The sequence below is a fragment of the Manis javanica genome, chromosome 5 (genome assembly GCF_040802235.1).
Source record: "Manis javanica isolate MJ-LG chromosome 5, MJ_LKY, whole genome shotgun sequence".
NCBI lineage: Eukaryota > Metazoa > Chordata > Mammalia > Pholidota > Manidae > Manis > Manis javanica.
The window spans coordinates 74,021,697-74,048,629 of NC_133160.1; the positions used below are offsets into that span (position 1 = coordinate 74,021,697).

General features: G+C 40.5%; 1 protein-coding gene and 1 long non-coding RNA gene across 5 annotated transcripts in view; one reads left to right on the top strand and one right to left on the bottom strand.

Annotated features, from left to right (window-relative positions):
- Nucleotides 1–26,933, top strand: part of LOC140849568 (uncharacterized) — a 112,332-nt gene that overhangs the window by 21,563 nt on the left and 63,836 nt on the right. The gene's annotated exons all lie outside the window — the stretch shown is intronic.
- Nucleotides 8,957–16,390, bottom strand: LOC140849697 (rho GTPase-activating protein 20-like). Its single transcript, XM_073238040.1, has 6 exons — nucleotides 16,282–16,390; nucleotides 14,793–14,954; nucleotides 11,969–12,081; nucleotides 11,295–11,484; nucleotides 9,980–10,088; nucleotides 8,957–9,024 (listed from the first exon to the last, which is right to left on the bottom strand). Exons 1-6 carry the CDS (start codon nucleotides 16,324–16,326, stop codon nucleotides 8,957–8,959), a joined length of 687 nt encoding a protein of 228 aa, XP_073094141.1. The 5' UTR covers nucleotides 16,327–16,390.

Genomic DNA, 26,933 nt, shown 5'->3' on the forward strand with positions numbered 1-26,933 from the left:
AACTTTCATTAACAGTTCATCAATGCAATAAAAGCAATTAGGTTAAAATACACCTATGTTTTAAATAACTGATAATTAGGCAGGATTCCCATAGTGCTTTGAATATAGTTGGTGCTCATTAAGTACTTCAGGGTGGCAAAAAGAAGAGCTTTCTTTGTGTTTCTCTAATGCATTTTCTCGCAGCCTATGAACAAAAGAGATGGGTCTACAACATTTAGGTTTTGTGGACTCAGTCTTGGAGAGTTGAGGATATGCCCTAGAAGAGATCAGGATAATGGGCTCATTGATCCCCACTCCATTGTATTACCTAAGGAAGGCATGCTGCCCCAGCAAGCGCAGTACATCGGTACACAGATGGCTGGACAGAGAATTAAGGGAGCGATGGAGGGCCAAACGAACTTTGAGGCTGAGAAATATGGTAGGGTGATACAGACTGACTCCTCAGGTTACTCCCCTTTTTTAGTTTAAAACATTGTATTCACTGTATTGTATTTTTCAGTAGGACAATAAGAATACATTTTATCCTGTTACTGAGGTAACTTTGAGCTTTTGTGAAGCAGCAACTCAATAATTTAGGTTTTTTATAAGTGTTTAGCATCCCTCCCAATGTTTAAAAGTACAATCTAGCATGGTGAGTATATACTCATCAGCCTGTGAGTCTATAATCAGCTTTCCAAAATACCTAAGCATGGATGGCCTTAAGACAATACATTTCCCAATACTTCCACATGTAGTTTTTCCCCAAAACAACCCTGAGTTCCCAAAACCCAAGTCCCACCTCATAAAGGATATGCAAATTCCTCATCCTCCTCTTACATCTTATTAAGGTGAATGGCCTGAAGGGTAAATCAATCTAGGTGTCTATCAAAGCAGAAGGCTTTGTAATGATAAATTACAGCAGCGCGAATGTAGGGGGCTTGAGTCTTTTTAAAATTTATACATTTTTCTGTTAAGAATAAAGCCTAGTGGTCAATCTGCTATATTTTCCTCTTAATAATGTGATGAGTTAAGATACGTGGTGTAGAGAGTAAGGGAGTAATATCAATTTTTCTTTAATCAAGTTTGCTTCTTTAGTCTCCTTTATTTCCAGAAATTCATGGCTTCTGAGGAAGAGTACACTGAGGAAAAAAGAAGGAGCATCAGTAACAAATACTAAATGCTTGCCAATGATCTTTTTTATATGTTTAAGTAATGGAATTCCTTTTCCACTATTCTCAGTAATAATTCTCTAGTATTGGAAAGCACCAAAGAACAGCCAAAGTATATAAAGTAGGAAAGTTTTTTTAAAAAATGTAATTCAGTATTTTCTGGAAATGGCGAAATTTAAAAAATATTTTGGGAAAAATCTCCAGATAAAACTTTAATGTGATCTCTTTCAAAGTCACTGTATGTTGTTCACTAAAGTAATTAAAATCTTTTTTAAGTCATGTTTTTTAAGATGTATTCTAATTACCATTAATCCTCACCTTATTTGATAATTAAAAAAAAATTTTCTATGTCCTTTTAACAAAAGATAAAATATACTCCAGCTGTCAGATCAGTTGCCGCCTGAAGGAGGCCAGCACCAAGACCTAGCAGGATAGGAGCAAGGGGTAAAACTACTCTGACTTAGGTCTCATTGGCTGAACACAAGGGAAGGTAAAAGGGCCTTGCAGGTCACCCCCCACAGCATGCAATAGTGCAAAAGGGTAAAATGAGGATCCAGAAGTGTTGGAAAATACCCAGAAACTGAGAAAATGATGGTGTATCATAATTTAGGTCCTTTAGAAAGTGTCTCCACAGGTAAAGATGAAAGACTCCTTGAGGAGCAATGCTCTGTAGTGCTCTACCCAGTCGTGACTGCTTTTGAGGAACCTCCATACTACTTTCCATAGTGGTTGAACTAATTTACATTCCCACCAGCAGTGTAGGAGGGTTCCCCTTTCTCCACATCCTCTCAGCATTTGTTGTTGTCTGTCTTTTGGATGTTGGCCATCCTAACTGGTGTGAGGTGATATCTCATTGTGGTTTTAATTTGCATTTCTCTGATAATTAGGGATATGGAGCATCTTTTCATATGCCTGTTGGCCATCTGAATTTCTTCTTTGGACAAGTGTCTGTTTAGATCCTCTGCCCATTTTTTAATTGGTTTATTTGCTATGTGTTTGTTGAAGTGCATGAGCTCTTTATATATTTTGGATGTGAACCCTTAATCGGATGTCATTTATGAATATATTCTCCCATACTGTAGGATGTCTTTTTGTTCTATTGATGGTGCCCTTTGCTGTACAGAAGCTTTTCAGCTTGATATAGTCCCACTTGTCCATTTTTGCTTTTGTTTCCCTTTCCCGGGGAGATATGTTCATGAAGAAGTTACTCATGCTTATGTCCAAGAGATTTTTGCCTATATTTTTTCCCAAGTTTTATGGTTTCATGACTTACATTCAGGTCTTAGATCCATTTTGAGTCTACTTTTCTATATGGGGTCAGACAATCCAGTTTCATTCGCTTACATGTAGCTGTCCAGTTTTGCCAATAGCAGCTGTTGAAGAGGCTGTCATTTCACCATTGTATATCCATGGCCCCTTTATTGTATATTAATTGACCATATATGCTTGGGTTTATATCTGGGCTGTCTGTTTTGTTCCACTGGTCTGTGGGTCTGTTCTTGTGTCAGTACCAAATTGTCTTGATTACTGTGACTTTGTAGAGCTTAAAGTCAGGGAGCGTAATTCTACCCACTTTATTCTTCCTTCTCGGGATTGCTTTGGCTATTTGAGGTCTTTTGTTGTTACATATGAATTTTAGAACTATTTTCTCTTCTTTATTGAAGAATGGTGTTGGTATTTTGATAAGGATTGCATTGAATCTGTAGATTGCTTAGGGAAAATGGCCCATTTTGACAATACTAATTCTTCCTAGCCTAGAACATGGGATGAATTTCCATTTATTAGTACCCTCTTTAATTTCTCGTAAGAGTGTCTTGTAGTTTTGAGGGTATAGGCCTTTCACTTCCTTGGTTAGATTTGTTCTTAGGTATTTTATTCTTTTTGATGCAATTGTGAATGGAATTGTTTTCCTGATTTCTCTTTCTGCTAGTTCATCGTCAGTGCATAGGAATGTAACAGATTTCTGTGTATTAATTTTGTACCCTGCAACTTTGCTGAATTCAGATACTATTTATAGTAGTTTTGGAGTGGATTTTTAGGATTTTTATGTACAATATCACGTCATCTGCAAACAGGGACAGTTTGGCTTCTTCCTTACCAATGTGGATGCCTTTTATTTCTTTGTGTTGTCTGATTGCTGTGGCTAGGACCTCTAGAACTATGTTGAGTAAAAGTGGGGAGAATGGGTATCCTTGTTTTGTTTCTGATCTTAAAGGAAAAGCTTTCAGCTTATCGCTGTTAAGTTTAATGTTGGCTGTGGGTTTGTCATGTATGGCCATTATTATGTTGATATACTTGCCTTCTATACCCTTTTTGTTGAGAGTTTTTATCATGAAAGGTTGTTAATTTTGTCAAATGCTTTTTCAGCATCTATAGAGATGATTATGTGTTTTTTGTCCTTCTTTCTGTTGATGTGGTAGATGATGTTGATGGATTTTCGGATGTTGTACCATCCTTGCATCCCTGGGATGAATCCCACTTGATCATGATGAATGATCTTTTTGATGTATTTTTGAATTTGGTTTGCTAATATTTTATTGAGTATTTTTGCATCTATGTTCATCAGTTGTATTGGCCTATAATTTTCTTTTTTTTGTGGTGTCTTTGCCTGGTTTTGTTTTTAGGGTGATGTTGGCTTCATAGAATGAGTGTGGGAGTATTCCATCCTCTTCTCTTTTTTGGAAAACTTTAAGGAGAATGGGTATTATGTCTTCTCTGTATGTCTGATAAAATTTCGAGGTAAATCCATCTGGCCCAGGGTTTTGTTCTTCTGTAGTTTTTTGATTACCCCTTCAATTTCTTTACTGGTAATTGGTTTGTTTAGATTTTGTGTTTCTTCCTTGGTCAGTCTTGGAAGGTTGTATTTTTCTAGGAAGTTGTCCATTTCTTCTAGGTTTTACAGCTTGTTAGCATATAGGTTTTCATAGTAGTGTCTAATAATTCTTTGTATTTCTGTTGGGTCCATCGTGATGTTTCCTTTCTCATTTCTGATTCTGTTGATGTGTGTTGATTCTCTTTTTCTCTTAATAAGTTTGGTGAGAGGCTTATCTATTTTGTTTATTTTTTCGAAGAACCAGCTCTTGGTTTCATTGATTTTTTTCTATTGTTTTATTCTTCTCAATCTTATTTATTTCTTCTCTGATCTTTATTATGTCCCTCCTTCTGCTGACTTTAGGCCTCATTTGCTCGTCTTTTTCCAATTTCAGTAATTGGGATGTTAGACTATTCATTTGGGATTGTTCTTCTTTCTTTAAGTATGCCTGGATTGCTATATACTTTCCTCTTAAGACTGCTTTTGCTGCGTCCCACAAAAGTTGGGGCTTTGTGTTGTTGTTCTCATTTGTTTCCATATATTCCTTGATCTCTATTTTAATTTGTTCTTTGATCCATTGATTATTTAAGAACATGTTAGTAAGACTCCATGTGTTTGTGAGCCTTTTTGTTTTCTTTTTACAATTTATTTCTTGTTTTATACCTTTGTGGTCTGAAAAGTTTGTTCATAGAATTTCAATCTTTTGAATTTACTGAGGCTCTTTTTGTGGCCTAGTATGTGGTGTATTCTGGAGAATGTTCCATGTGCACTTGAGAAGAATGTGTATCCTGTTGCTTTTGCATGTAGAGTTTTATAGATGTCTATTAGGTCCATCTGTTCTAGTGTGCTGTTCAGTGCCTCTGTTTCCTTACTTATTTTCTGTCCAGTGGATCTATCCTTTGGAGTGAGTGGCATGTTGAAGTCTCCTAAAATGAATGTATTGCATTCTATCTCCTCTAATTCGGTTAGTATTTGTTTCACATATGCTGGTCCTCCTGTGTTGGGTGCATATATATTTATAATGGTTATATCCTCTTGTTGGACTGAGCCGTTTATTATTATGTAATGTCCTTCTTTATCTCTTGTTACTTTCTTTGTTTTGAAGTCAATTTTATCTGATACTAATACTGAACCCCTGATTTTTCACCCTGTTGTTTGCATGAAATATCTTTTTCCATCCCTTGACTTTTAGTCTGTGCATGTCTTTCAGTTTGCATGTCATTCAGTTATGCTACTTGTAAGAAGCATATAGATGGGTCTTTCTTTTTTATCCATTCTATTACTCAGTGTCTTTTGATTGGTGCATTCCATCCATTTACATTTAGGGTGATTATTGAAAGATATGTTCTTGTTGCCATTGCAGGCTTTAGATTTGTGGTTACCAGAGGTTCAAGGTTAGCTTCTTTAGTATCTTTCTGTCTAACTTAACTCGCTTATTGAGCTATTATAAACACTGTCTGGTGGTTCTTTATTTCTCTCCCTTCTTATTCCTCCCCCTCCATTGTTTATATGTTTGTTGTTTTATTCTGTGCTCTTTGTGTTTCCTTTAACTGTTTTTGTGGGTAGTTGATTTTATTTTTTGCCTTTAGTTAGTATTTGGTTCATCTGCTTTCTTTGCTGTGATTTTATTTTCTCTGTTGACATCTATTTAGTCTTAGGAGTGCTCCCGTCTAGAGCAGTCCCTCTAAAATACCCTGTAGAGGTGGTTTGTGTGAGGCAAATTCCCTGAACTTTTGTTTGTCTGGAAATTGTTTAATCCCTCCATATTCAAATGGTAATCGTGCTGGATACAGTATTCTTGGTTCATGGCCCTTCTGTTTCATTGCATTAAATATATCATGCCATTCTCTTCTGGCCTGTAAGGTTTCTGTTGAGAAGTCTGATGATAGACTGATCTGTTTTCCTTTGTAGGAGACCTTTTCTCTCTCTGTGGCTGCCTTTAATACTCCGTCCTTGTCCTTGATCTTTGCCATTTTAATTATTATGTGTCTTGGTGTTGTTCTCTTTGTGTCCCTTCTGTTGGGTGTTCTGTGTGCTTCCGTGGTCTGAGCAACTATTTCCTCTTCCAGTTTGGGGAAGTTTTCAGGAATTATTTCTTCAAAGACACTTTCTATCCCTCTTCTTCTTCTGGTACCCCTATAATGCAGATATTGTTCCTTTTGAATTGGTCACACAGTTCTCTTAATATTGTTTCATTCCTGGTGATCCTTTTATTTCTCTCTGTGTCAGCTTCTCTGCATTCCTGTTCTCTGATTTCTGTTCCATTTATGGCCTCTTGCACCTCATCCAGTCTGCTCTTAAGTCCTTCCTGAGATTGTTTCATTTCTGTAATCTCCTTCCATACTTCATCCCTTAGCCCTTGCATATTTCTTTGAAGATCCATCAGCATGGTTATGACGTTTATTTTGAATTCTTTTTCAGGGAGATTGGTTAGGTCTATCTCCCCAGATTCCTTCTCAGGGGAGGATGTCTGGGTTAGTTTGGTCTTTATCAAATTCTTCTGCCTTTTCATGGCGATAGAGGTAATTGTGGGGAGCTGGCGCATGTGTCAGCTGGGAGAATGTCCCTTCTTGCTAGTTTGTGGCCTTCCTCTCCTGGGAGAACAGCGACCCCTAGCAGCTTGTGCTGGGCAGCTGCACACACACAGCATGCCTGATTCTTGTCTGGCCACTGTGGAAGAAGCTCTGCCCCGTTGCTGTGGTGGAGCCGTGCCAAAGGGGGAATGGGCAAGAGGCTGTTTATCACCATGAGGGGCCTCCAAGCTGTGCTGCCGCCCAGGGGGTTGGGGTGCCCCGAGTTCCTCAGGATTCCCAGTTCCTGGGCTGATTGCACTGGGTTGTTTCCATCCAGTTGTGAGGCCCCTGTCCCTTTAAGATTTTCAAAGGGCACTTGCTTTTCTTTTGTCCCAGGGTCGCTGGCAGTGGGGACCCGCTCACAGGTCTTACTGTCCTGTTTCCCTAGTGTCCAGCACCCATGCACTGTGTGTCTGTTCTCCGGGTGAGGATGGCTAGGGCTGGGTATTTAGCAGTCCTAGACTCCCTATCCCTCCCTGCTCTGACTCCTCTCCTCCCGCTGAGAGCTGGGATGAGGGGAGCTCGGATCCCGCTGGGCTGTGGCTTGTATCTTACCTCCTTTGCGAGGCGCTGGGTTCTTGCATGTGTGGATGTAGCCTAGCTGTTGTCCTGTGTCTTATGGTCTCTCTTTTAGGAATGGTTATATGTATTGTTTTTCAAAAATATGTATGGTTTTGGGAGGAGATTGCTGCTGCTCTACTCATGCCGTCATCTTAGCTCCGCCTCAGATTATGTATTTCGGCATCTCTAGCTTTTGTAGGTGGGGCCTCTCTCTGGCTGGCCTAACACCAGAGCACTGACTGCCTATTTGCAAGCCTGTGCTGTCAGGCCAGGAAGAAGTCTTGGCAGGCTGCATGTTACAGTGGGGGGCCTTGGATCTGAGTAGACAGCCAGGGGAATGGGGCACCTGAAGCTCCTCAAAATTCTCAAGCATCTGGGCTGAGCGAGCTCAGGCAACCTTGTCCAGCTCTCCCCTCCCCCGCGCATCAAGCTCCATGCAAACCCCACCCTTTCAGCAGCCCTCTTGCTGCTAGGAAGCCTCTCAGACTGCCTGCCTTTTCCCAGTCCCAGAGCGGCCAGGTTTGAATCCTGTCCTCCACAAATGGCTGGAATCTCAATCTCTAAAGCACTCCACCTGTCCCAGCTCCCCAACCTCCAGAGCACCACACAATATAGGTTTCTGCTCACAAAGCAGATCTCCAGGACCAGGTGTTCAGCAGTCCCCAGTTTTTCCATCTCCTCCCCACTCTGTTCCTCTTCCTCCCACTGGTGAGCTGGCGTGTGTGAATGACTTGGTTCCCGCCAGATCAAAGCTTTCATATGTTACCCTGTTTTATGAGGTCTGCCTTGTTTGTGAGGTGTGTATGCAGTCAACTTCAGCTTTCTTTCTTCTTGCTCTTTTAGGGTTAGTTGTATTAATTAACTGTATTTTTGTACCATTTGTGGATTTGGGAGGAGTTCTCTATCTCACCTCTCATGCTACCATCTTGAATTAGGGTGGATATGTATTTATAATGGATATATCATCTTGTCGGACTGCCCCCCTTATCATTATGTAATGTCCTTCTTTGTCTCTTGTTACTTTCTTTGTTTTGAAGTCCATTTTGTCTGATACAAGTAGTGCAATCCCAGCTTTTTTCTTCCTATTCTTTGCATGAAATATTTTTTTTCACCCCTTTCCTTTTACTCTGTGTATGTCTCTGGGTTTGAGGTGAGTCTCTTGTAAGGAGCATATAGATGGGTCTTGCTTTTTTATCCATTCAATGACTTAGCTGCTGTGGTCTGGGCGGCCCTGGGATAGTCTAGCGGATTGCGGCACTTCACAGCCAGGCTGGGTGTGTTCTCCTGCAAGAATGGTGCCACTTCGTGCCTTCTTGACATTGCTCCGGCTTCAGCTGCCTGTGCCATCTACCCGCACACTGGGACCAGTCTCTGGGATAATCTCCTTAGCTTCTGTGGGCAGGGCGGCCCTCCGCATAGCCTAGTGCACTGCTGTGGGTGGCAGACACGCTGAGTGTGTACTCCTGCGAGAATGGTGCCCCTTCATGCCTTCTGGACCTTGCTTTGGCTTCCTCTGTCTGTTTCGGTTAGCTGCGTGCTGGGAGGAGACTCTGTGTGGTTGCTGTGGGCGGGGCTGTTCTCCAGCTGCTCTGTAGCTGTGGCAGTCAGCCAGTTTGCTTGCAGTGCCGGACTTTTTGTTAGATGATCAGTTCTCGCAAATGTAGATGTAGTCTGGCTGTTGCACAGTATCTTCTGGTCTCTCTTTTAGGAATAGTTGTATATGTTGTATTTTCAAAAATATATATGGTTTTGGGAGGAGATTTCCGCCGCCCTACTCATGCCGCCATCTAGACCCCCCTCCCATAGCTGAGGTTTTAAAGCATGTCTGGCAGGACCTCAGCATCATGCTCCAGTTGCACCATTTATGAATCGCTGTCACTGTCACTGTCACTGTTACTGGCTGAGATGCAAGAAGACTGTTCTGTTGTTGCTGATGAATGGAAAAACAAATAATTGTATTAGTACAAGTAAATTCTCAGATGCAAGACTAATCTAAACCCCTGATCAAATGTATTTTCCTAAGAAATGACAAAAAGCAATTGAACTACCATAAAAGTAAGAAATGTCAAGATATGAAGGGGCGCATGATACACATTTGCAGGTTCTGAATATAAAAATTCTACATTATAATACAAACTGCTGCTAGTTAGCCATGATTAGCTGGGATCAAATAACTTTAACTTTTGTGTTAAGGCAAATTCCATTATTTTTCTTACCATTTATATTTATAGTTTAATCTACACAACAATCATAGGATTTACACATAATTTTCCATACACATTGTGCAGACGAGGAAACTGAGACTGAGCTAGAATAACTGGCTGAGATAACATAGCTGGTAAATGGAGGCACAAGAGTTTACACTATAAAGAAGTCAGACTTTGTGTCAATGATGCTGCTTCTTTCCAGCCTGTGTCAAAGAGCACTGGAATCCTGTGGTGCCTCAAGGGCCACAGAGTAGAAAGAGGCGGGGGTGTTGTGGGGTGAATTAAACAGGCTGTGCTCTAGGCGCTTCACTCACTCCACTTTCAACCAGAGTACGTCTCTTATGATTATGTGTATAAGGGGTCCTGCTGCAAGTTTTGTTTGAAAGATTCCCAAACACTAAATCATACCATGATGTCTCCTAATGCTGGTAGCGATCTGCACTAGCAACCTCTTGAAGTCAGAGACCTTGTCTTATCTTTTCTTTGGTCTCACAATGGTGGGAAACCTCACCTGACCGTGTGCATGCCTTTGGGAGAAGGAGCAGGTGGAAATCACTGCCTATGGGAAGTGCTGCTGCAGGCTCCAGAACAGCGCTGTCTGAGCATCTCCCATGAACCTTGGCAACCCTGCTTGCCATGTTCCTCACCAAAGCCAACTGAATTAATTATTCACAGTACCTGTAGCCTCACTGGTGCCACCGTTCACTGAGCTCTCCCCCAGGGGGGAAGTGGCATCTTCACCAAATATCTTGAGGCAGTTTTCAATGAGAAATTCTACCAGAGATATCTGTAACACAAAAGGGCGAAGACAGGGTGCTCTTCTTCACATGGCAATGTTAGAAATCCCATCTCACATGTGAATGTTGGGTCTAACAAAAAATGTACAAGAAGTCTGAGAAAAAATCAATAGTTGATTCCAAAGAAGCGAGTATAATCCAGTTTTCCTTAAGAAATAAATGATACTTCCAGGACTACTTTCGCACAGATGTTAAAAAACTTTCAATGCGTGACCAAAAGTCATAATTCCTGCCCTAGCTTAATAGCTCACATTTTTAAATCAATGCTTACATCTTCTTTAAAGATGTAATTGCAAGGAAGGCACATAGGATGCTTGGGGTGGAGATGTAATTATAGTCTCTTACTAAACTTTCTTTCTTATGAAGATCTTTCCAGGTGTTTTGAGGTACAAATGATGTAAAACACCTTATTAAAATTTATGAAGCATCCAATAGACCAAAACTTGTGAAATTTACTTATTAAGTGTGGAAGAACCCTAAACTTGGGAAGCAGAGATGTCTGTGGGTTCTCTGTGATGGAAGGTCAGCAGTTGGAGAGAAACCATGGCGGCCTGTCTGCGGGCAGTCACTCCTCACGCACTGCTGCACCTCATGCCTGCTCTCTGGCCAAGTTGGGGCAGAGCTGTGATCTCATGAGGCATGCTGTGGCTCCATTAGGATGCTCCGGAGTCTTTTACTGCTACCTCAGCATGTACCAAGTGAAAGGGTAGGCAAGCATTCTTGGGAATGACCCGCTGCTGACAGAGGAAGACCAGTGTGTGTGGAACATAGTGCCCAACCATGTAGGATGCGCCACTAACGACCAGTGAGGTCCTGGGTGTTCCCGCCATCGCACAATGAGGAAAGCACCGCCTGGAAAGCGTGCCCATAGTTACAAGTCCTCAGTGAGCAGGCCAAGAGCTGAAAGTTGGCTTGTCAAACTCCAAAGCCCAAGTCACTCTTGTCTCTCTATTGTTTAGTCAGTGTAGCACTGACCCTCTTGGGCAGAGAGAGAGAGAGAAGTGACTCAGCTCCTCTCCATTTCCCACTGTACAGCCCACTGTCCTGTACACCACTAGATAAATGCCTGCCGATGGGCAGGGGGGTAATTAAAATGTGCACTTTTAAAAACTGGTCTGTCTGAATTACTAGCACATGTTTCAGACTCAAGGTGGTGACTCAGCCCCGCAGGACATAAAAATAAGAAATCTCCTTACCCTTTTCATCAAGTACATTCCTGCTTCTGTGCTGCAAGGGTTAGGTAGACAAAGAAGGCTCGGGGCTATATGCTGTGATAAGGCGAAAGCGGTCATCTCGTTGTATGAAGAGTGCTGCTTGATGTTGTATAATACCCCGAAAAGACACCGCAAGAGCACAGCATTGGCTCTTGGCAGCTGGTCTAAAAGCCTAAAGACAGAAAAATGAAATTTTAAGTGAGGGAATCATTTGGACGTGGAAGTGGGAAACACAGAACTCCAGGTGTGAATGCATAGAGAAATGTTGGACCCAATTCAATTCCTGAACCAGGTAATAACTTCTCCGGTTAAATAAGTGCTTGGCCAAAGTGAGGTCATACCACTGGCAAAGTTGTCTGCTAGCATCTCTCAGAGACTTGTGGGTCTCATTTCCTGTCAGTTTCATACATTCAGAAGGTGTAAAATGGTCAAGGAGTCCATATGAGTAAGCTTAGGGAAAAAGAGTTCAATGAGGGCAGTTAAGAGGTGCATGTATGTTTAAACTGGCCTTCTGGGTGTGATCAAATGAAAACCCTTCGGATTTCATAACTATTTTAGTGGTCAAAGCTCTAAATGATAGGCATATTTTCCTAAGGGTATGTCGGTTGTAGTTCTCAATGTGAGCCTAGTAGAGTAATTAACTGTTGCATCATTACCTCCGGGTGGCAGTTATTTTCTCATCCTCCCTCTTCCCTTGACAAGGAATAGCAAGCCATTTATCATACAGACTGGATGAAAAAAGACTTCCTTCGATATTTTGAAGAAAATCCTTGCAAAAATAAAGAATATTATTATTGCAGTCAATACATATTGGAGAAATTGCAGAGAAAAACCTTGAGTGGCAAACTTCAGTTCAGTGCCCGCTACCTTCAAAGCCACCCAAACCATGACCTAGGAGAGCTCGGTTCTGACTCTGCACTGACTTGCACACCCAAAGCAGTAGCTTGGATTTTCACCACAACTGAGGAGCATAGAAACGGAGTCTAGGTTCTGTTGGCAATGAAGATAAAGCCCCTTGTAGCCTCTGGAAGTGACTTTTTGTGTACATTTTAGCCAACTAGCACAAACTGACCAGGTCTGGTGATAAAACAATTCAGCTTCTTGAGAAGAAATACACGTACCCATCTTGCTTGTTTGTTTGAGACAGTGCTTGCTCTGAATTCTAGCAAGTGAAGTTTTTTAAGCAAAACATACACGTGCATGCTATTGCACAGATATTAAGAGAGAACCAGGCCTTCTGCCTGGAGGAATCTGTGCCCCTTGGGAGAAAACTACTCTTTTAATAGTTCGATTCCTCCCTTTTGTAACCCTATAAAAGTCCAGTTCTGCAGCCTTATAAGCAGCAGATGTTGGAAATACAGCCGATCCCCAATGCCTAGCTACCTGTTACCCTTTTCAGTCCCTGAGAGGAACATATATATCTTAACCCCAAAAGGGGAAGTGTCTCAAGATTTAGATACATCACAATTTCATGCCTCCGGGTTAGGGATAGGCAAATGTAAGCCTCCTAAGTGGAGGCCTGGAAATCTGGCACTACAGAAAGCTGATGAACAAGTGTTGCCATTATACAAGTGAGCCTATTAACATTTATGAAGCTTTAAAGTTCTGCGCAAGCCTGAGGGCCTTACCAGCGTCACAGGCATACCTCGCTTCCACTGAGCTCACTACATAGCCCAGGACTTCTCTTAGTTTTAGCTCAGTCAGAAAATGTCTGCAGGGAATCATCACAATTACAATCCAGTAAGTGTTCCCTCCTTCTAATGCTTATGGAGCCACTCTTTGTGCCAGGTGCTCTTTTGAGTGCTGGTGATAGAGCAGTGAAGGAAAAGGGGAAAGTCCCAGTCCTGTCATTGCTCCACTGAGTCACTGGCACACTGTACCCTCCCGGGACAGAGTTCTCAGTGTGTTTGCTTTGGAACCATCCCAGTGTATTTGGAAGGAGGAAGCACGACAGTCCTGGCTGGCTCTGGGAGTCTAGCAGGGAGCGCAAGGGCTCTAGCCTTGTGCCCCAAACTGCAGCTGTCATGGCATGTGTGTCTCCTCTCTCTCCTTGACGCTGTGCTGCACAATCCACTGGTGGCCAGCTGTGCTGAAGCCAGAACGTGACCCGACTGTGCCAAGGGTATTTGTTGTTGGACCTCTCTTTTAAGACAGCTTAACGGCCAACTCCGTGTGGTCCGCCACTTTCTCATTGAGGCCTATGTCTCCAGTTAGTTTCACATGGCATTATCAAGGCCAAGGTTTCAAAGTGTGATTCTCCACCAGGATCAGGCAACTTCAGGAAGAGAAAACTTGAGGAATGTCTAAGAACTGTACTTATGAGTGCCACTCTCTGGCTAGTTTGGGCTTAGAACAAAGCTGACTCTTGCTAGAAAATCAAAGCATTTCCATGTGTGCACTCTACAGAGAGCGGCAGCAACCTTGCTAGTCACATACCCAGTGTATATTATTGTGGTCCCTGTGGGGGTAGTGGTCACCTCTACGTCGTTTCTAACTGTTGCTATTTGTCATACAGTCTCATGGAGGACAAGGAAAGACCAAATGTAACTGACATTTATGTGATAATTTTCCTAACCTGTTTGCAGTCATTACTACATTAACATGTTGTGGTTCAGAGTTGCTAACAAGCTCTAAGATGGACTGATGATACCCTGTCTCAGTTCTCTTATTCTCCTTATAGACATGTAACTGATTCTTGTGATTTAGATGTGTCCCTTCACAATTGATCTATTGTGAAGGGACACATACCAAACATTAAAATTTCCAATCGAACTGTAGCTGCTGCACCCACTTTTTACAAGTCATGTTTACCAGGCGAGGCATGTGGTGGGAGCTGATTTCCGTGGGACTGTGTCTGTGGCAGTGGGCTAAACAAATCAATTCAAGTTTTAACAGAGGATGCCAAAGGCGCTAAAGGTGAAAAGACACCACATGCTGGAGGCATCTCTACGTGACTCTGACAGTAAAAGGCATGAGGGTAATGGGAAGGAACGATAATGAAGTGACCAGAGATTTTGGTGGCTGCACTGAGCATTTTTTGATGCATTTTAAGTCTAATTTTGCATACTACGGCAAAGTAATACAACCATCTCTGAAGATGAATATAAATTTTCCTTTGGAAACTTTCCCTCCTTAGGAGTATGGGCAGGAAGTCATCAAATTAGGACGGTTGTTCTGGTAAACATTTTATATATGTGTGGAGGTTGAAATTTATTATTTTGTTATTATTATCATGGTTATTTTGCATAGAGTGCTCAGGAGGTATGATGGGGAAGGTCATGTGTGACATAAAGGAAATTATATCTAAGCAGGCTTTTGACGATCAAAGTAGCTCTGTGAAATTTTGACTTTGTGTTTTATAGTTTTGCACATTCTTAACATATTATGTCTTTGATAGCTCCTAGGCCATCGTGATAGACCATACCAATCATACAGCTTCAGAGTTAGGCTGTGTGTGAACACTGCTAGAAGTCTCCCTACCTTTAAGACTGCCACTATCACAAAGATGGATTCACTATTCCAGTTCACTTTCTTCCCAGAATTGAGCTTCTCCTTTAGTTCTCTGCCAGATTTCATATGGGTCGGTGTTCTGAATACTCCTTTCCTGAGAGGCCCTTTTTCATTGATAAAAGCAAGCATATCCTATAGGAAGAAAAGGAAAGACAGACATATGGCAGCTTGTCTCCAGAGTGTATGTGGAGGCATTGTGGTAGTGGTGGGGGGACTAAATTTGGAATCATTTTTCCATTTCTCTAAATACATTTCTACCCAACAGTCCACTCTACATTCGTATTCTGAAACACTTCAACCACTTATTTTAATCAGACTTTCCATTTCAGGGAATTTATGCTTTTTCATCAAACGTGTCTGCTTCAAGGCCTTTGTGGAATCACCCTGTCGTCTTCCATTCATTCTTCATTAGTCCCTAATAGAGGTAGACACTCTTCCCCACGTCTGTAAATTCTTTTGCCATACTCATTCTGCATTTGTTTATTCCCTTTTGAGCAAGTATATAGATACCCCATTCCTACTTTTTCTATTTCCTTCCCTCCTTTAAAATCAGGCCCCAATCCCTGGCCGCCGCCTCTGATTACATTCCGTTGTCAACAGTCTTTCCTGCGGCTGTATCTCCAGGGCCTCTGCTTGCAGTGTGGGAGATAATAGGGGTTGGATTCACATAGTCCAAGGGCTCCAAAATCTAGTGTCCAGCCTATCTTCTGTGTGACCTGGGACACATACATACTCTGCTGACACTCTTGGTGTGTGCCTTTGTGTGTGTGAAGTGCAGATGATGATAATCACAGCTATGCCATCCCCTAAATTTGTGGTTAAGGATGCGAGGATCATGGCAGTAGCAAGCATGATAAATTCTTTCAATGTAGAATAAAATTTCCTGTATCTACTACAGCGCTAGGAAATGTACTGGACACTCAGTGAATTCTAACAGTGTCAATCAGTACACCATTGAAGACAACATAGGCCCAAGTCAGTGGCTTTAACCTGACAGTTGCCATTTGGGTTAAAGTGTGCATACTGGCCAGAGGATGAGTCTTTACACTTAAGCACTTGACATGCAAGTCAAATCCATGGGATGCAATTTTGAGTTGTATGATTGAGTCACTTTATCTGAAGGAGACTTGGACCTACTGCAGAATTTAAGGAAGGAGATGAAAAGGGAATATGAGGATGAGGAGGACCCTCAGAGATTCATACACACGAAACCCATTTTGACGGACCTGAGCAGGCGTGTATGAATTTCCTGAAACAAGTGCAATGGACAAGAGTACCTTCTCCTGTGGTATTTGCCTTTTAACTCTGCAGTACCTAAGTCTGATTTGATTATTTGATGTAATATTGAAAAAGCCTCTCAGCCAGAGCCATTTGGAGATAGATTTGGAGGAGAAGCCTTTGGCTCCCAAGCTCTCTCTCCTTCCTCAGGAGGGCTATGCAAGACTGCAGTGAGACCTACCAGAATGGGGTTGAGCAGCTTGTCGTCATCACAAATGTCCATCATAGAAATGCCAAAGAGCTGTCTTGGCTTTGCAGGTGGTGGTGCCAGGCTGGGGTTGTCCTGGGAAGTGCCGGTGCTATTCCAACAGGCCAGGTGTGCGACAACACTCTTTTTAACTCTCTTCCACCATGAATCTAAGGAAGAAGTGGGATGATCATTACTGGCAGTTTAATTCACTTCACCTTATTTCCACCTTTGCCATTGCACATCACATTTCTTCCAATATCAAGAAGAGAAAGAAATTGAGTCAGTGGCTGTTTAGAATTTCCCACATTCTGAAATTGGCCAATTGCATCCTTGTGGTGCTAATGTGTTCTCCTTCGCCATATTTTGCAAACAAGTAGTTAAACCTCCAGGCCCTACAAGACTCAGGGTCAGTCCTTTCAGGGGCATCTACTGCCTGCTTCACTGCCTCACAAAGCACTCAACCTGTAGCTGTACATGTTTCTTGGTACTAACCATGTGCAGTGGATTGCAGTGTCAGAGCATATTTTGAAAGCTGAGAAAATTTGGTATTCAAATGAGGCAGAGTGTAGGCATCATCTACCTTCATAGGAAGTCTCCTGTGACTCTGAGATTTCCTATTGGGCTATCTAAGTGACCAACCATGGTCACTTTCTCTTGTCAAAAGGATCTGCCCTCCCTGACACCACCTGCTTGACCCAACTCTTCCGCCAGCCTCCAGCCCTTTGCTCTGTGGGGCCACAATCCTCAGGTAGTTCCATGGATGACTTTCTGCAGTCAGGGTCCTTGGCAAATAGTCATTACATGCTGCCTGTATTACAAGACTGCAGGTGGCCAGTTGTCTTGATACCGCACCAACTGCCTAGGCATGATTTCTAATTACCGAACAGCTCAGGACAATACTGACAAAGAGCTTTACAAAGAAAAGGTGATCGTTTTGAGTTTAAGATTCCCATTGTTCAGCTATGAATGTGTTTCTAATAAAGCACCCGAATGTTTGCTTAAACCACCTGCTTGCAAAAACTGAATGCTTTAAAGAAGTCAACAGTGGAGTCAAGTTGTAGGAAGGATAAGCACATGAGTAACATTCACCAAATATCCCCAAACGTCCATCCACTTGGCTTTTCACGGACGTAGTGAGTGCCTGCACTGCCACGTGCACCCATAGGGAGCAGTGCTTGTGACGCTGGGTCAGCGAGACCAGGATCAAGTAACCAAAAGGCCTCTGGTTTCCCACTTAGTTGGGTAAGCTACTCAAGAGTCTTTGAGCTTCAGTTTGCTCAGCTCTAACATAAATGAAGCTATTTGTATCTTACTAGTGGACTAAATAATATGACGTCCAGCTCAGCACCAGACATGGCTCCTTGTGGCCTAGATAAAAGTAACTTCCTTCACTTTGAGGCACTAAGGCATCTTTGATACCCACCCCCATTCTCCACTTTCTCTTTTGGCTTCCAGAACTTACGTGGTTGTGAAGGAATAATGCCCCTACTCCGCCTACTTAAGGGTCTTTCTTCTTGCCCTGAGACACACGCCCCAACCATTTTAAAGTCAGAGAAGGAATGATGCAACTACATTCTTCAATCCAGCAAGAGGTTTCTGTGTGTCAACATGTACACATGCTTATGCTACATGTGCATATGTAGGTTGAATTGTATGTGATCTGGTTTCCCTACTCGTAACCTGGTTTTGTTATTTCTAGAACTATGTGAATGTAATCTATTATTCAGCTTTTGTAAAAACAATGCTGTATTCCTTGATACAAAGCTATGTATTTCAGTTACTTTATGAGAACAAACATAAATTAGACACAGTGAATCCTGTACTCTCTCAAAAAATTTTTTCGGCTTAGCTGGAATATTTGTAATATAGGTTATTTGGTCTTACACTTCATGTTGCCTCTGCGGCTCCTAAAAATATATGCTTTGGCCATGAGTAATGGGAATAATGAAAGAAGGTAAATTTTAGGAATGTAGGATTTCTATATGGTCATGGCATGATGTGGTTTAGTGTTTCCTCATGGTGGAATTAAGGTATGATCATTTAAAAAACAAATTTTTGAAAAATTGTTCTTATAGAATAACAATCATAATGTTAGAAATGCTCTAAGTAGAAATTCTTTTCTGGCTCAAACACGTCTCAAATTAATAGTATGGTGTGTTCTGAGAAGGACACATTATTGGAAGCATTTTGGCATGGCAGAGATAAAAACTGTATGAAGAAATAATAAGCCCCATCCCTAAATTTCTATCCAGTTGTAGCCTCCACATGCTGTGAAGCAGACGTGAGTGAGCTCTTGTGTGGGTAAAACTGAGAGTTCAATTTCACCTTATGTAAAGTCGGTAAGTCCTGTAATTCTTTACTCCCCCTTAATTCTTTCATCCCAGGTCTCTCTAATCAGGCCATCATTTGATCACTTCTTGTGATGGCCTTAGATATTGTAGAAAACTGTGTCATGAGAAAAATCCATTCCCCGGACATATGAAGCTCACACTCTAATAAGACAGAGTTGTGTTCATAACGTGATTCAATGTTGGAAATGCTCTGGAATTACAGAGAAGGAAGAGACTGTCTACCTAGAGGAATGAAGGGGGAGAAAACCCCTCCTAGCAATGCGTTGGGTGCCTCTGAGGCTTATTTTAGGTTATTGGTTCATTGTTAGGTTCTTGCATGTACTGCCTCCCACCCCCTCATGGAGAAGAATCAACTCTATGTTGTGAGTTTGTTTCCAGGAGTGGAGACATCAGCCAAGAAAAAGCCCGTGTGGGAAGGGAGGGGGCTCACCTCTCTGTTGTTTCCTGGCCAGGTGCCTGGGCTTCAGGATGAAAGAAAAGATAGCATCCTGCAGTTCCTGGGGCACGAACGGAGCAGGAAGAAGGCTCATTTTAATACCATAAGGATGTTCATGCCCTGCATGGAGAAAAACCTAAATATAGATTCTGGCTGATGGTGGTGAGTAGGGTACAAACCTACCTTACCATGAGCATGTGCACCATACTGGGGTGTGCTGCCATTCTCCTGGGGCTTCTGGAGAAAGAATGCTGTGCCTCTGAGTCGGCGTCATATTCACTCACCTGGGGAACCCCTGCGGAAATCAGGTGCCCAAGCAATAATTTAAAAAGAGAAAAACAAAGCCTAAACATGGTGCTTTGCTTGGAATGCACAGCCCCATCAGGGAGGGCCGTGCACCGTGTTGGCTTGTGCTGTGCTTCCATCTGAGACTATTTAACGCCTCCTAGTTTCTGTCTTGACACTAACTAGGTGTGTAAGGCTCAGGCCGATTGCCCCTTGGAACCTTACATTCATGCTTTCAAGCACTTGCTTATAAGGATCAAAGTAGATATAGTAAACACTGGTAGTTAATAAATTTTAAATAATAGTATATGTTAAGAATTGTTATGATCACTGTTCTCTCACTCAAGGTGTCAGCTTAACAAAGAGAATTCCCATTTGCTTTTGTCAGTTCTAACCCCAGGGCTACTCAAGAGCAGCAGGGAGCCTTTATGCTTCCCTCCCACTGTCCCCCTGCCCCTAGGAGGCTCCTGCCAGTGGTCAGATGGAAGGATGCACACTGTGTTGGGAACCCAAAAGCAGAGTGCAAAACACTTGTTTACAGAGTGGAAAACTGCACCCAAAATGATGGGAGTTGCCACTCTCAGAAATTTGTTTTGCTCTTTCATGCTTTAAATTGCTTCCTCTCCGTAGAAAACTCAAAACTCTGGGCTCATGACCTGGCTTTCATTTTTCCAGGGTAGAATGAAAGTTCCCTTTCTTTCAGCTCACACGTATTATTGACTGTAACTTGAGGAGCTCTTGTTTTCCTTTTCATCTGGTGCACATGCAATGTCAATACCGTGTTTAGCACAACAATCACAGCGACTTCCATCTTTTAAGGCAAAAGAAGCTTCTGTGACAGCAATAAAATACAATGAAATCACAAGTATAGCCACGAGTTAGTTCACCACTGAGAATTTCCAGCATGCTAAGAAGAGTATTCAGAATGGCTGCTAAGGGATCATCAAGATTGGGCGGCCTCTTCACATTTCTTAGAGCCAGCTGTGGTACGTGATGTTCTAAGCATAAAAGTTACCATCTTTATTGTTTTATCTAAGTTAATGCATTTTATTAAAATAAATATACCTAGAGTTTTGATGTTTTTCACTTTATTGCTAACTTATTATTAATTTTAAAAAACCATGAAGCAGGTGGGCACACTGTCCTCAGCTATGCACTTGATGACTCTATATTCTAAGATGGGGAATATCTATTTCATGGAGAAAACTTGGTTCTTTAGATTTTTCCAGATCACTTGAAAATATTCTTCAGATCATTGGAGAAAGAGTAATAGCCAATGGATTGTCGGAAGGATTAAAAATTAATAATTATGTAAGAGGAAATGCTCTAAGATTTCTAGCAAGAATCGTTGCTCCCATTACTCTATTGCAAGGTATCTCTCAGATCCTGTGCAGGTGTTCGTTTTAATCTATTTCCACTTCCACACTGATCAAATTTGCTGATCCAAGAATTATTATTTTGAGCTGTCTTGTACTAACTATTTTAGGAGAGGTGTAAGCTCTGTATCAATAACCTTGAGAACAATACTGGTAAACTCAGCCTGAGACACAGCAAAGTACTTGTGGCTCAGTCAGTGACGACTTGAGGAATATAAATGTGATCATCTCATTTTCTTTAGGACACTGAGAAAAATTCTGGGCACAGAGAAGATGATAAATATGTCGATTTGGTTTCACAGACATGATTAGATTTAGGAAGGATCTCACAAATTAGAGGCTATTTAACAGGAAATGGGACAGAAGAATACTTGAATATTAACCATATCAATGAACACTCTATGAAATTTTCACTTTTAAGGGTATTTAAACGTAAGAACAAAGAGCCATTAACTTGAGCTTTTAGAGTTAGAATTTTGAGCCCCATCAGCCCCATCTTAGATTTTCCCTGACACTTACCAATGAGTGGATATGGTGTCTTTTCCTTGTCAGAACTGACCCAAAGCTGGTGATCTTTCTCAGGGCCCTTGGAGACAAAAAGAACTATGTTTCACAATAAATCTTTCATAGTAGTACTTGAAGAACACATTTCCTTAGCATTTCTTTGTTTCCAAAAAGAAAGAATTGAGTCCAGTATAAATGCTATTTATTTGTTCCATGGTGGGTAGCTACAGTTTTTGAGTTAATGCTGACTTCAGTCACCTTTTGTCCCCCAGTGACCATCGCAGAGTCTTGCCCCTTTGATAAAGGCCAGGGATGTATGGCACCACAAGGCAATCAGTCCCTCACTTTGTGGGTGTTCCATGGCACAAGAAAACATACTTATGCCCCTTTCACTAAGGAGGAAAAGGCTAATCTCAAGAGTCCTGCCTCGTGCTGTCTCCAGAGTCCTTGGAGAATGTTGGTTTTTGCCTTCAAATGTGCCTGCCCAGACAAGAACGTCCTCCAGAAAGCCACACCTCCTGCCATGATTATTCCTGAGCAAAGTAAAACCTGAAAGGCATCATTAGCTCAGCAACCCTGAGCATGAGAGAAATGCCTAAGAGAAAAGGCTAATCTCAAGAGTCCTGCCTTGTGCTGTCTCCAGAGTCCTTGGAGAATGTTGGTTTTTGCCTTCAAATGTGCCTGCCCAGACAAGAACGTCCTCCAGAAAGCCACACCTCCTGCCATGATTATTCCTGAGCAAAGTAAAACCTGAAAGGCATCATTAGCTCAGCAACCCTGAGCAGGAGAGAAATGACCAAGAGGCCTTGAGCAGATGGCAGCATGAAGTCAGCCCGCTGGCTTTGGTGTGGACAGGCCCCGCCCACTCTAGGGACATGGACTCTAACCTAGAGCACAGGTCAGATGCAGAAAACAATTAGTCCCTGCAGTAACACCAGCATTCCCACTTGAAACAAACAAGTCTAAATTACAAAGACTGCTGAACTCTTTCAAAGAATCCTTCAGGAGACGATGAAGCAAAAAATGTTTGAAATGGAGTTGATGATAGTTATAATCCTTACCTGTACTCCTGATTAAAATCACAGCCTTACCCAGATGAAGAAGGGTCCCAAGCATGGAAGCAATCTGTCTGTCTGTCTGTTTCTCCCTCCCTCTCTCTCTCTCTCTCTCCCTCCCTCTGTTCCTCTCTCTCTCTCTCACACACACACACACACACACACACACACACACACACACACAGCTAAATCTGCTCAAAATCGTTGCAAATAGGATTAAAGAGCCAATAAAAATCTTTAAAGGCAGGGATTGGAAACACAGTGTTGAAATCCTTTAAATAAAGCATGCATATATAGCCAAATAACCCTCAGTTTTTCATTAAAATATAAATTTTTTCTTGCCTAGTTGAGATTGATGACCTTAAGCAAAGGAAAATCACAAACATAAAATGAAATGAGTTATATCATTAATCAGTCTCCCCAACTTCATCCCTGAAACGACCTGCTCTCTTCCAAGATTTATTTGTTATTCAGGGCATACATATCATATAGGTTAGAAATAAATAAAATCTGTGTTTTATTCAATGCCTACATTCAATTTTATTTTAAGTGTATTATTAAATTCCATTTGCACAGAAATCCTTGATTTATTATGGAAATTCCGGTTGCCCAGAGTTTTTAAGGGACTTTATTGTACCATTGGGTCAAGCAAAACTTAAGTAACAATTTTGTAATTCTATCACAATAACAGGACATTTCCCATTTGCAAAGAATTTTATATAAGAAACTGTGCATTACAAATGCTTCCTTCAGCTCTGTCCATCTGATATCTCTTTTCCCAATGTCAGCAGCTCACTCCAGCCCCATCAAAACATGAGGGATATGATATTTAAGGGAAAACAAGATGAAAGTGATGTGTATACAGATGTCCCCAGATTGTGGTCTTATTCAAAACATGCCTCCTTCACTGGTTCATGAGAGGCATTAGGTATCTCATTCTCAGGACCTGCATCAAGGGGATGTAGCTTTTAGCCAGGTGATCTCTATTTCAGAACAACAAAACATGTCATTTGAGATGCATGTTACTGAGACTGAGTCCTCGCGTGATGACCAAGTAAACAGGGATGGGAGAGGAGGGATCAGGAAAGAAGATTCAGAAGAGTAGCCTCGTAGAGGAAGAAATATTTAGAATCTTATGAATTGTCTTATAAATTTTCTTTGTTTATATTATTTATAATAAATATGCAATGTGAGCAGCCCTCTAAAATTAATAGCCCAATTTTATGCTATGACTTTTAGTTTGCACAAACTTTAAATTGGGAATACAGGAATAGTACCCATGTATAGGCTAATAACATAGCTTTGGTACCTTCAATTTCTACATTTGGGGGACAAAATAAGACTTTGATATCTATAAGAATCGGCTGTCTTAGGATGGGAAGTGCATCACACACACACACACACACACACACACACACACACGAGCTTCCAAAATCAAAGTTGGTTTTTAACTAAAAATAGGTTGCAGGTAACTTACAGTTATTCCTAGCACTGGTAGTGACATGTTGATTATGCCATTCACTGTGTCTAAATTTGTTACTCTTATAGTTATAGACTGTAAAAAAGAAATAAGAAAATTGCCATGAATGAAAAAATTTTAACTAGGTGAATAAATAATTATTGGCAAATTATTATTCATATTCTAAAGTCAAAACTTGTTTTCAAGCAATAGCAAAATAAAGCACATGCAAAGCAACCCTATTTACAGTTTGTTTCCATTCCTTTATATAACATGAACCTAGTAGGAAACGTTTCAGTGAAACGTGTATTTCTCTTAGAGGATTTGTGGCACACAAAATGTAACAGCTTCATTAAGAAAGAGAAAGACTGAGAACTCTGAGAGGGCACATGGGCTTGTCCTCAACATCTTCAGGCTGTGAACATAATGGAGGGGGGAACAGCTGAAAAAGGAGGAATTGGATGCTTTTCATTCTTCCTGCATTGTGTTTTTATAGTATGGCTTTGTTTCTTTGCAGTTATATACTCAGCTTCAGTAAGAACAGAATAAAAACTGGCTATAAAAGACATAAAAAAATAGTCTACTTTCTCTGCATCAGACATCATGAGTGCTAAGATTTTCATTGTTGAAATCTGTTGAGACAAATAAAACCAACGAGAATAGCAGATGAGACTGAAAATGTTAGAAATTGAAGTTCTGTTCTCAAACCTGCCAGTGAACAAGTTATTTATACTAGCTTTCTATCATGTTTCACACTGAGAAACTGCTCATAAAAATGAAACAGTTTACAGAAAATTCCCTAAAAGGGATTAAAACGATACTGAGGTATCTATCAATCTGAATTCCAAAAGATATTTTAAAATAATACAATATGTAAGTAAGAAAATTTAATATGTATAATATAACATTAAAATGTAATCAGGCGATGAGGCCAGTGTCCTCTGATAAACAGTGCTCAAAGAAGACAGACAGTGTAAGTGGACACTCATGGGCCTTAAAAATGAAGAACAAAGTTAAAAGAAAGCCTTTTCATCTATTAAATTTTTCTTTTCATTGTATTTTTTTTCTTTTTGAATTCAATTGCTTGATATGACACATGGCCCTGAAAAATTGCTTGATAATGGGACTTTTGTAAACAAAAGCATTCATGGATTTCAAATTACTTGTAGCACTAAGGATTATGAATATGTGTTTCAGAACCAGAAGTAGAGTTCACAGCACTATGCTCAATTTTATAGGTGTATTCAAACAATGTGTTTTAGCTTGAGACTTAACAGTTTTTTTAAAAAAACAGGTTTTTTTTAGTTTCTTTTTAAACTTTTATAACAGTTCTATTTTTAAAGATGTCCAAAATCTCTTCAGTACAATTTAAAAACTCTCCCATGACATTGCTTGTTAGGTAAAAAAGACAAACAAACAATCTGTTCTGAAATGCTGATAATCACTCCCTAATTTATCTGGCCTGTAAGATAATGGTTTTTCACAGCATAAGGAACATACTGTGTTCAAAGTAATAATTACAGGGTTGTATGTGTTTCTTCCTGCATGTTGTCTCTTCTCCAAAATAGATAAATTCCACTAGATAGTGCTCTTTGTATAAAAATAGCTTGAAACAAAAAACCATTTGAAAAACAGAAATATGACCTATTTTTCCCTTTTGACCCAAAGTGTTACATGATATATAAAGAACCAGAAAGATGTGATCAAATTCTCAAGAGTTCAGGCCAACCTTGAAATGTCTGGATGTTCAAATTATTAGCCAAAACAACTATGATACTTATGTTCAATGATATAAATGAAAATATGCTAATAATTAAAAATATAGGAATCTGAGCAGAGAAACTCAAAATAATTAAAAATAGAATGTTTTTATCAGTAAAATATTTGAAAGAAAAAATTTATTGGTTGGGCTAAATTACAAAATGAAGATGACAAGTGGAAAATCAATGATTTGAAAATAGGTAATAGAAATGATCCAGTCTGAAAAAGAAAGAGAGAAACGAAGATTGAAAAAAATTAACAGAGCCTGAGAAACCTGTAGACAATATCAAAGGCTCTAATATACATGAATCTGTCAAGAGCGTAAGTGAAATACAGACATTGTCAGATAAAAGAAACAAAGAAAAATTGTTGGTACGAGATGTTCTCAAGAAATGCTAAGGGCAGTTTCTCCAGGATGAAGTGAAACAGTATTAGAAGGGACTCTTGGGTCTTTGGGAATGAATGAAGAACATTAAAAATGTTTATTTTGTGTAAATTATGTGTAAATAAAGTTCACTTTTTAAAATTTCAAGGTGATTTTCCATGAAAAATTCTAACTGTAACCCACTGCCACAGTGGAAATCAAAGCAGGCAGAGACAAGATTGTGCTTTGCTACAGGAGAATTGTCTAGTCTCATATCCCTCAACTAATGCATCTATTTGGCACTCAGAAACAGCATGACTTTTGCTACTGTATGGGAAATAACTTTCTTAAACTATCTTTTACCACCACCTTAAAGTACTATTTTGTATGATGTAGAGCTACTATAAAGTATAACCGAGTATTATAAAGTATAACAGTGTCATAGAAAATAAACAGAATATTTTGTTCCACATTGTACATGTCTTCACTATTGCACTATAATTTCAGAAATCAAGCTATGCACGAATAACTGGGGCTAATGGTTTGATATTTTTCCCAGTAGCATAAAAAGAATGAAGTAGAAATATGCTGATCCCTTAAAAGTATCATCCTCTCAGCTCAATTCACTCCTGCCATTTCTCAGAATGGAAGACTTTCAGAACTCCTGTGCTTTTCACATAAAAAATAAATGTAATACCTGGCCCTTGAGTGGATCCTGTATTGTAAAGATGACATTATTGAGGTCAACTGACAGAATGGGATCACGAACAGGTTAAATGTTAAATTTACTAAGGTGATAACTTTATGGTGGTTATATAACAGAATATCTTTATTCTTAGGACATACCTAATATTTAAGGATGAAGGGCTGTGGTGAATGTGTGACCCTTAAACATAGATATACACATACACACACAGAGAGAAAGAGAGAAAATAAATAATAAAATAAATGGAATAGAATGTTACTAAATACATGAATCTAGGGAAAAGGCCTATGGGGTATTGTTTATACTATATTTTTGAAGCTTTTCTGTAAGATTACAATTATTATAC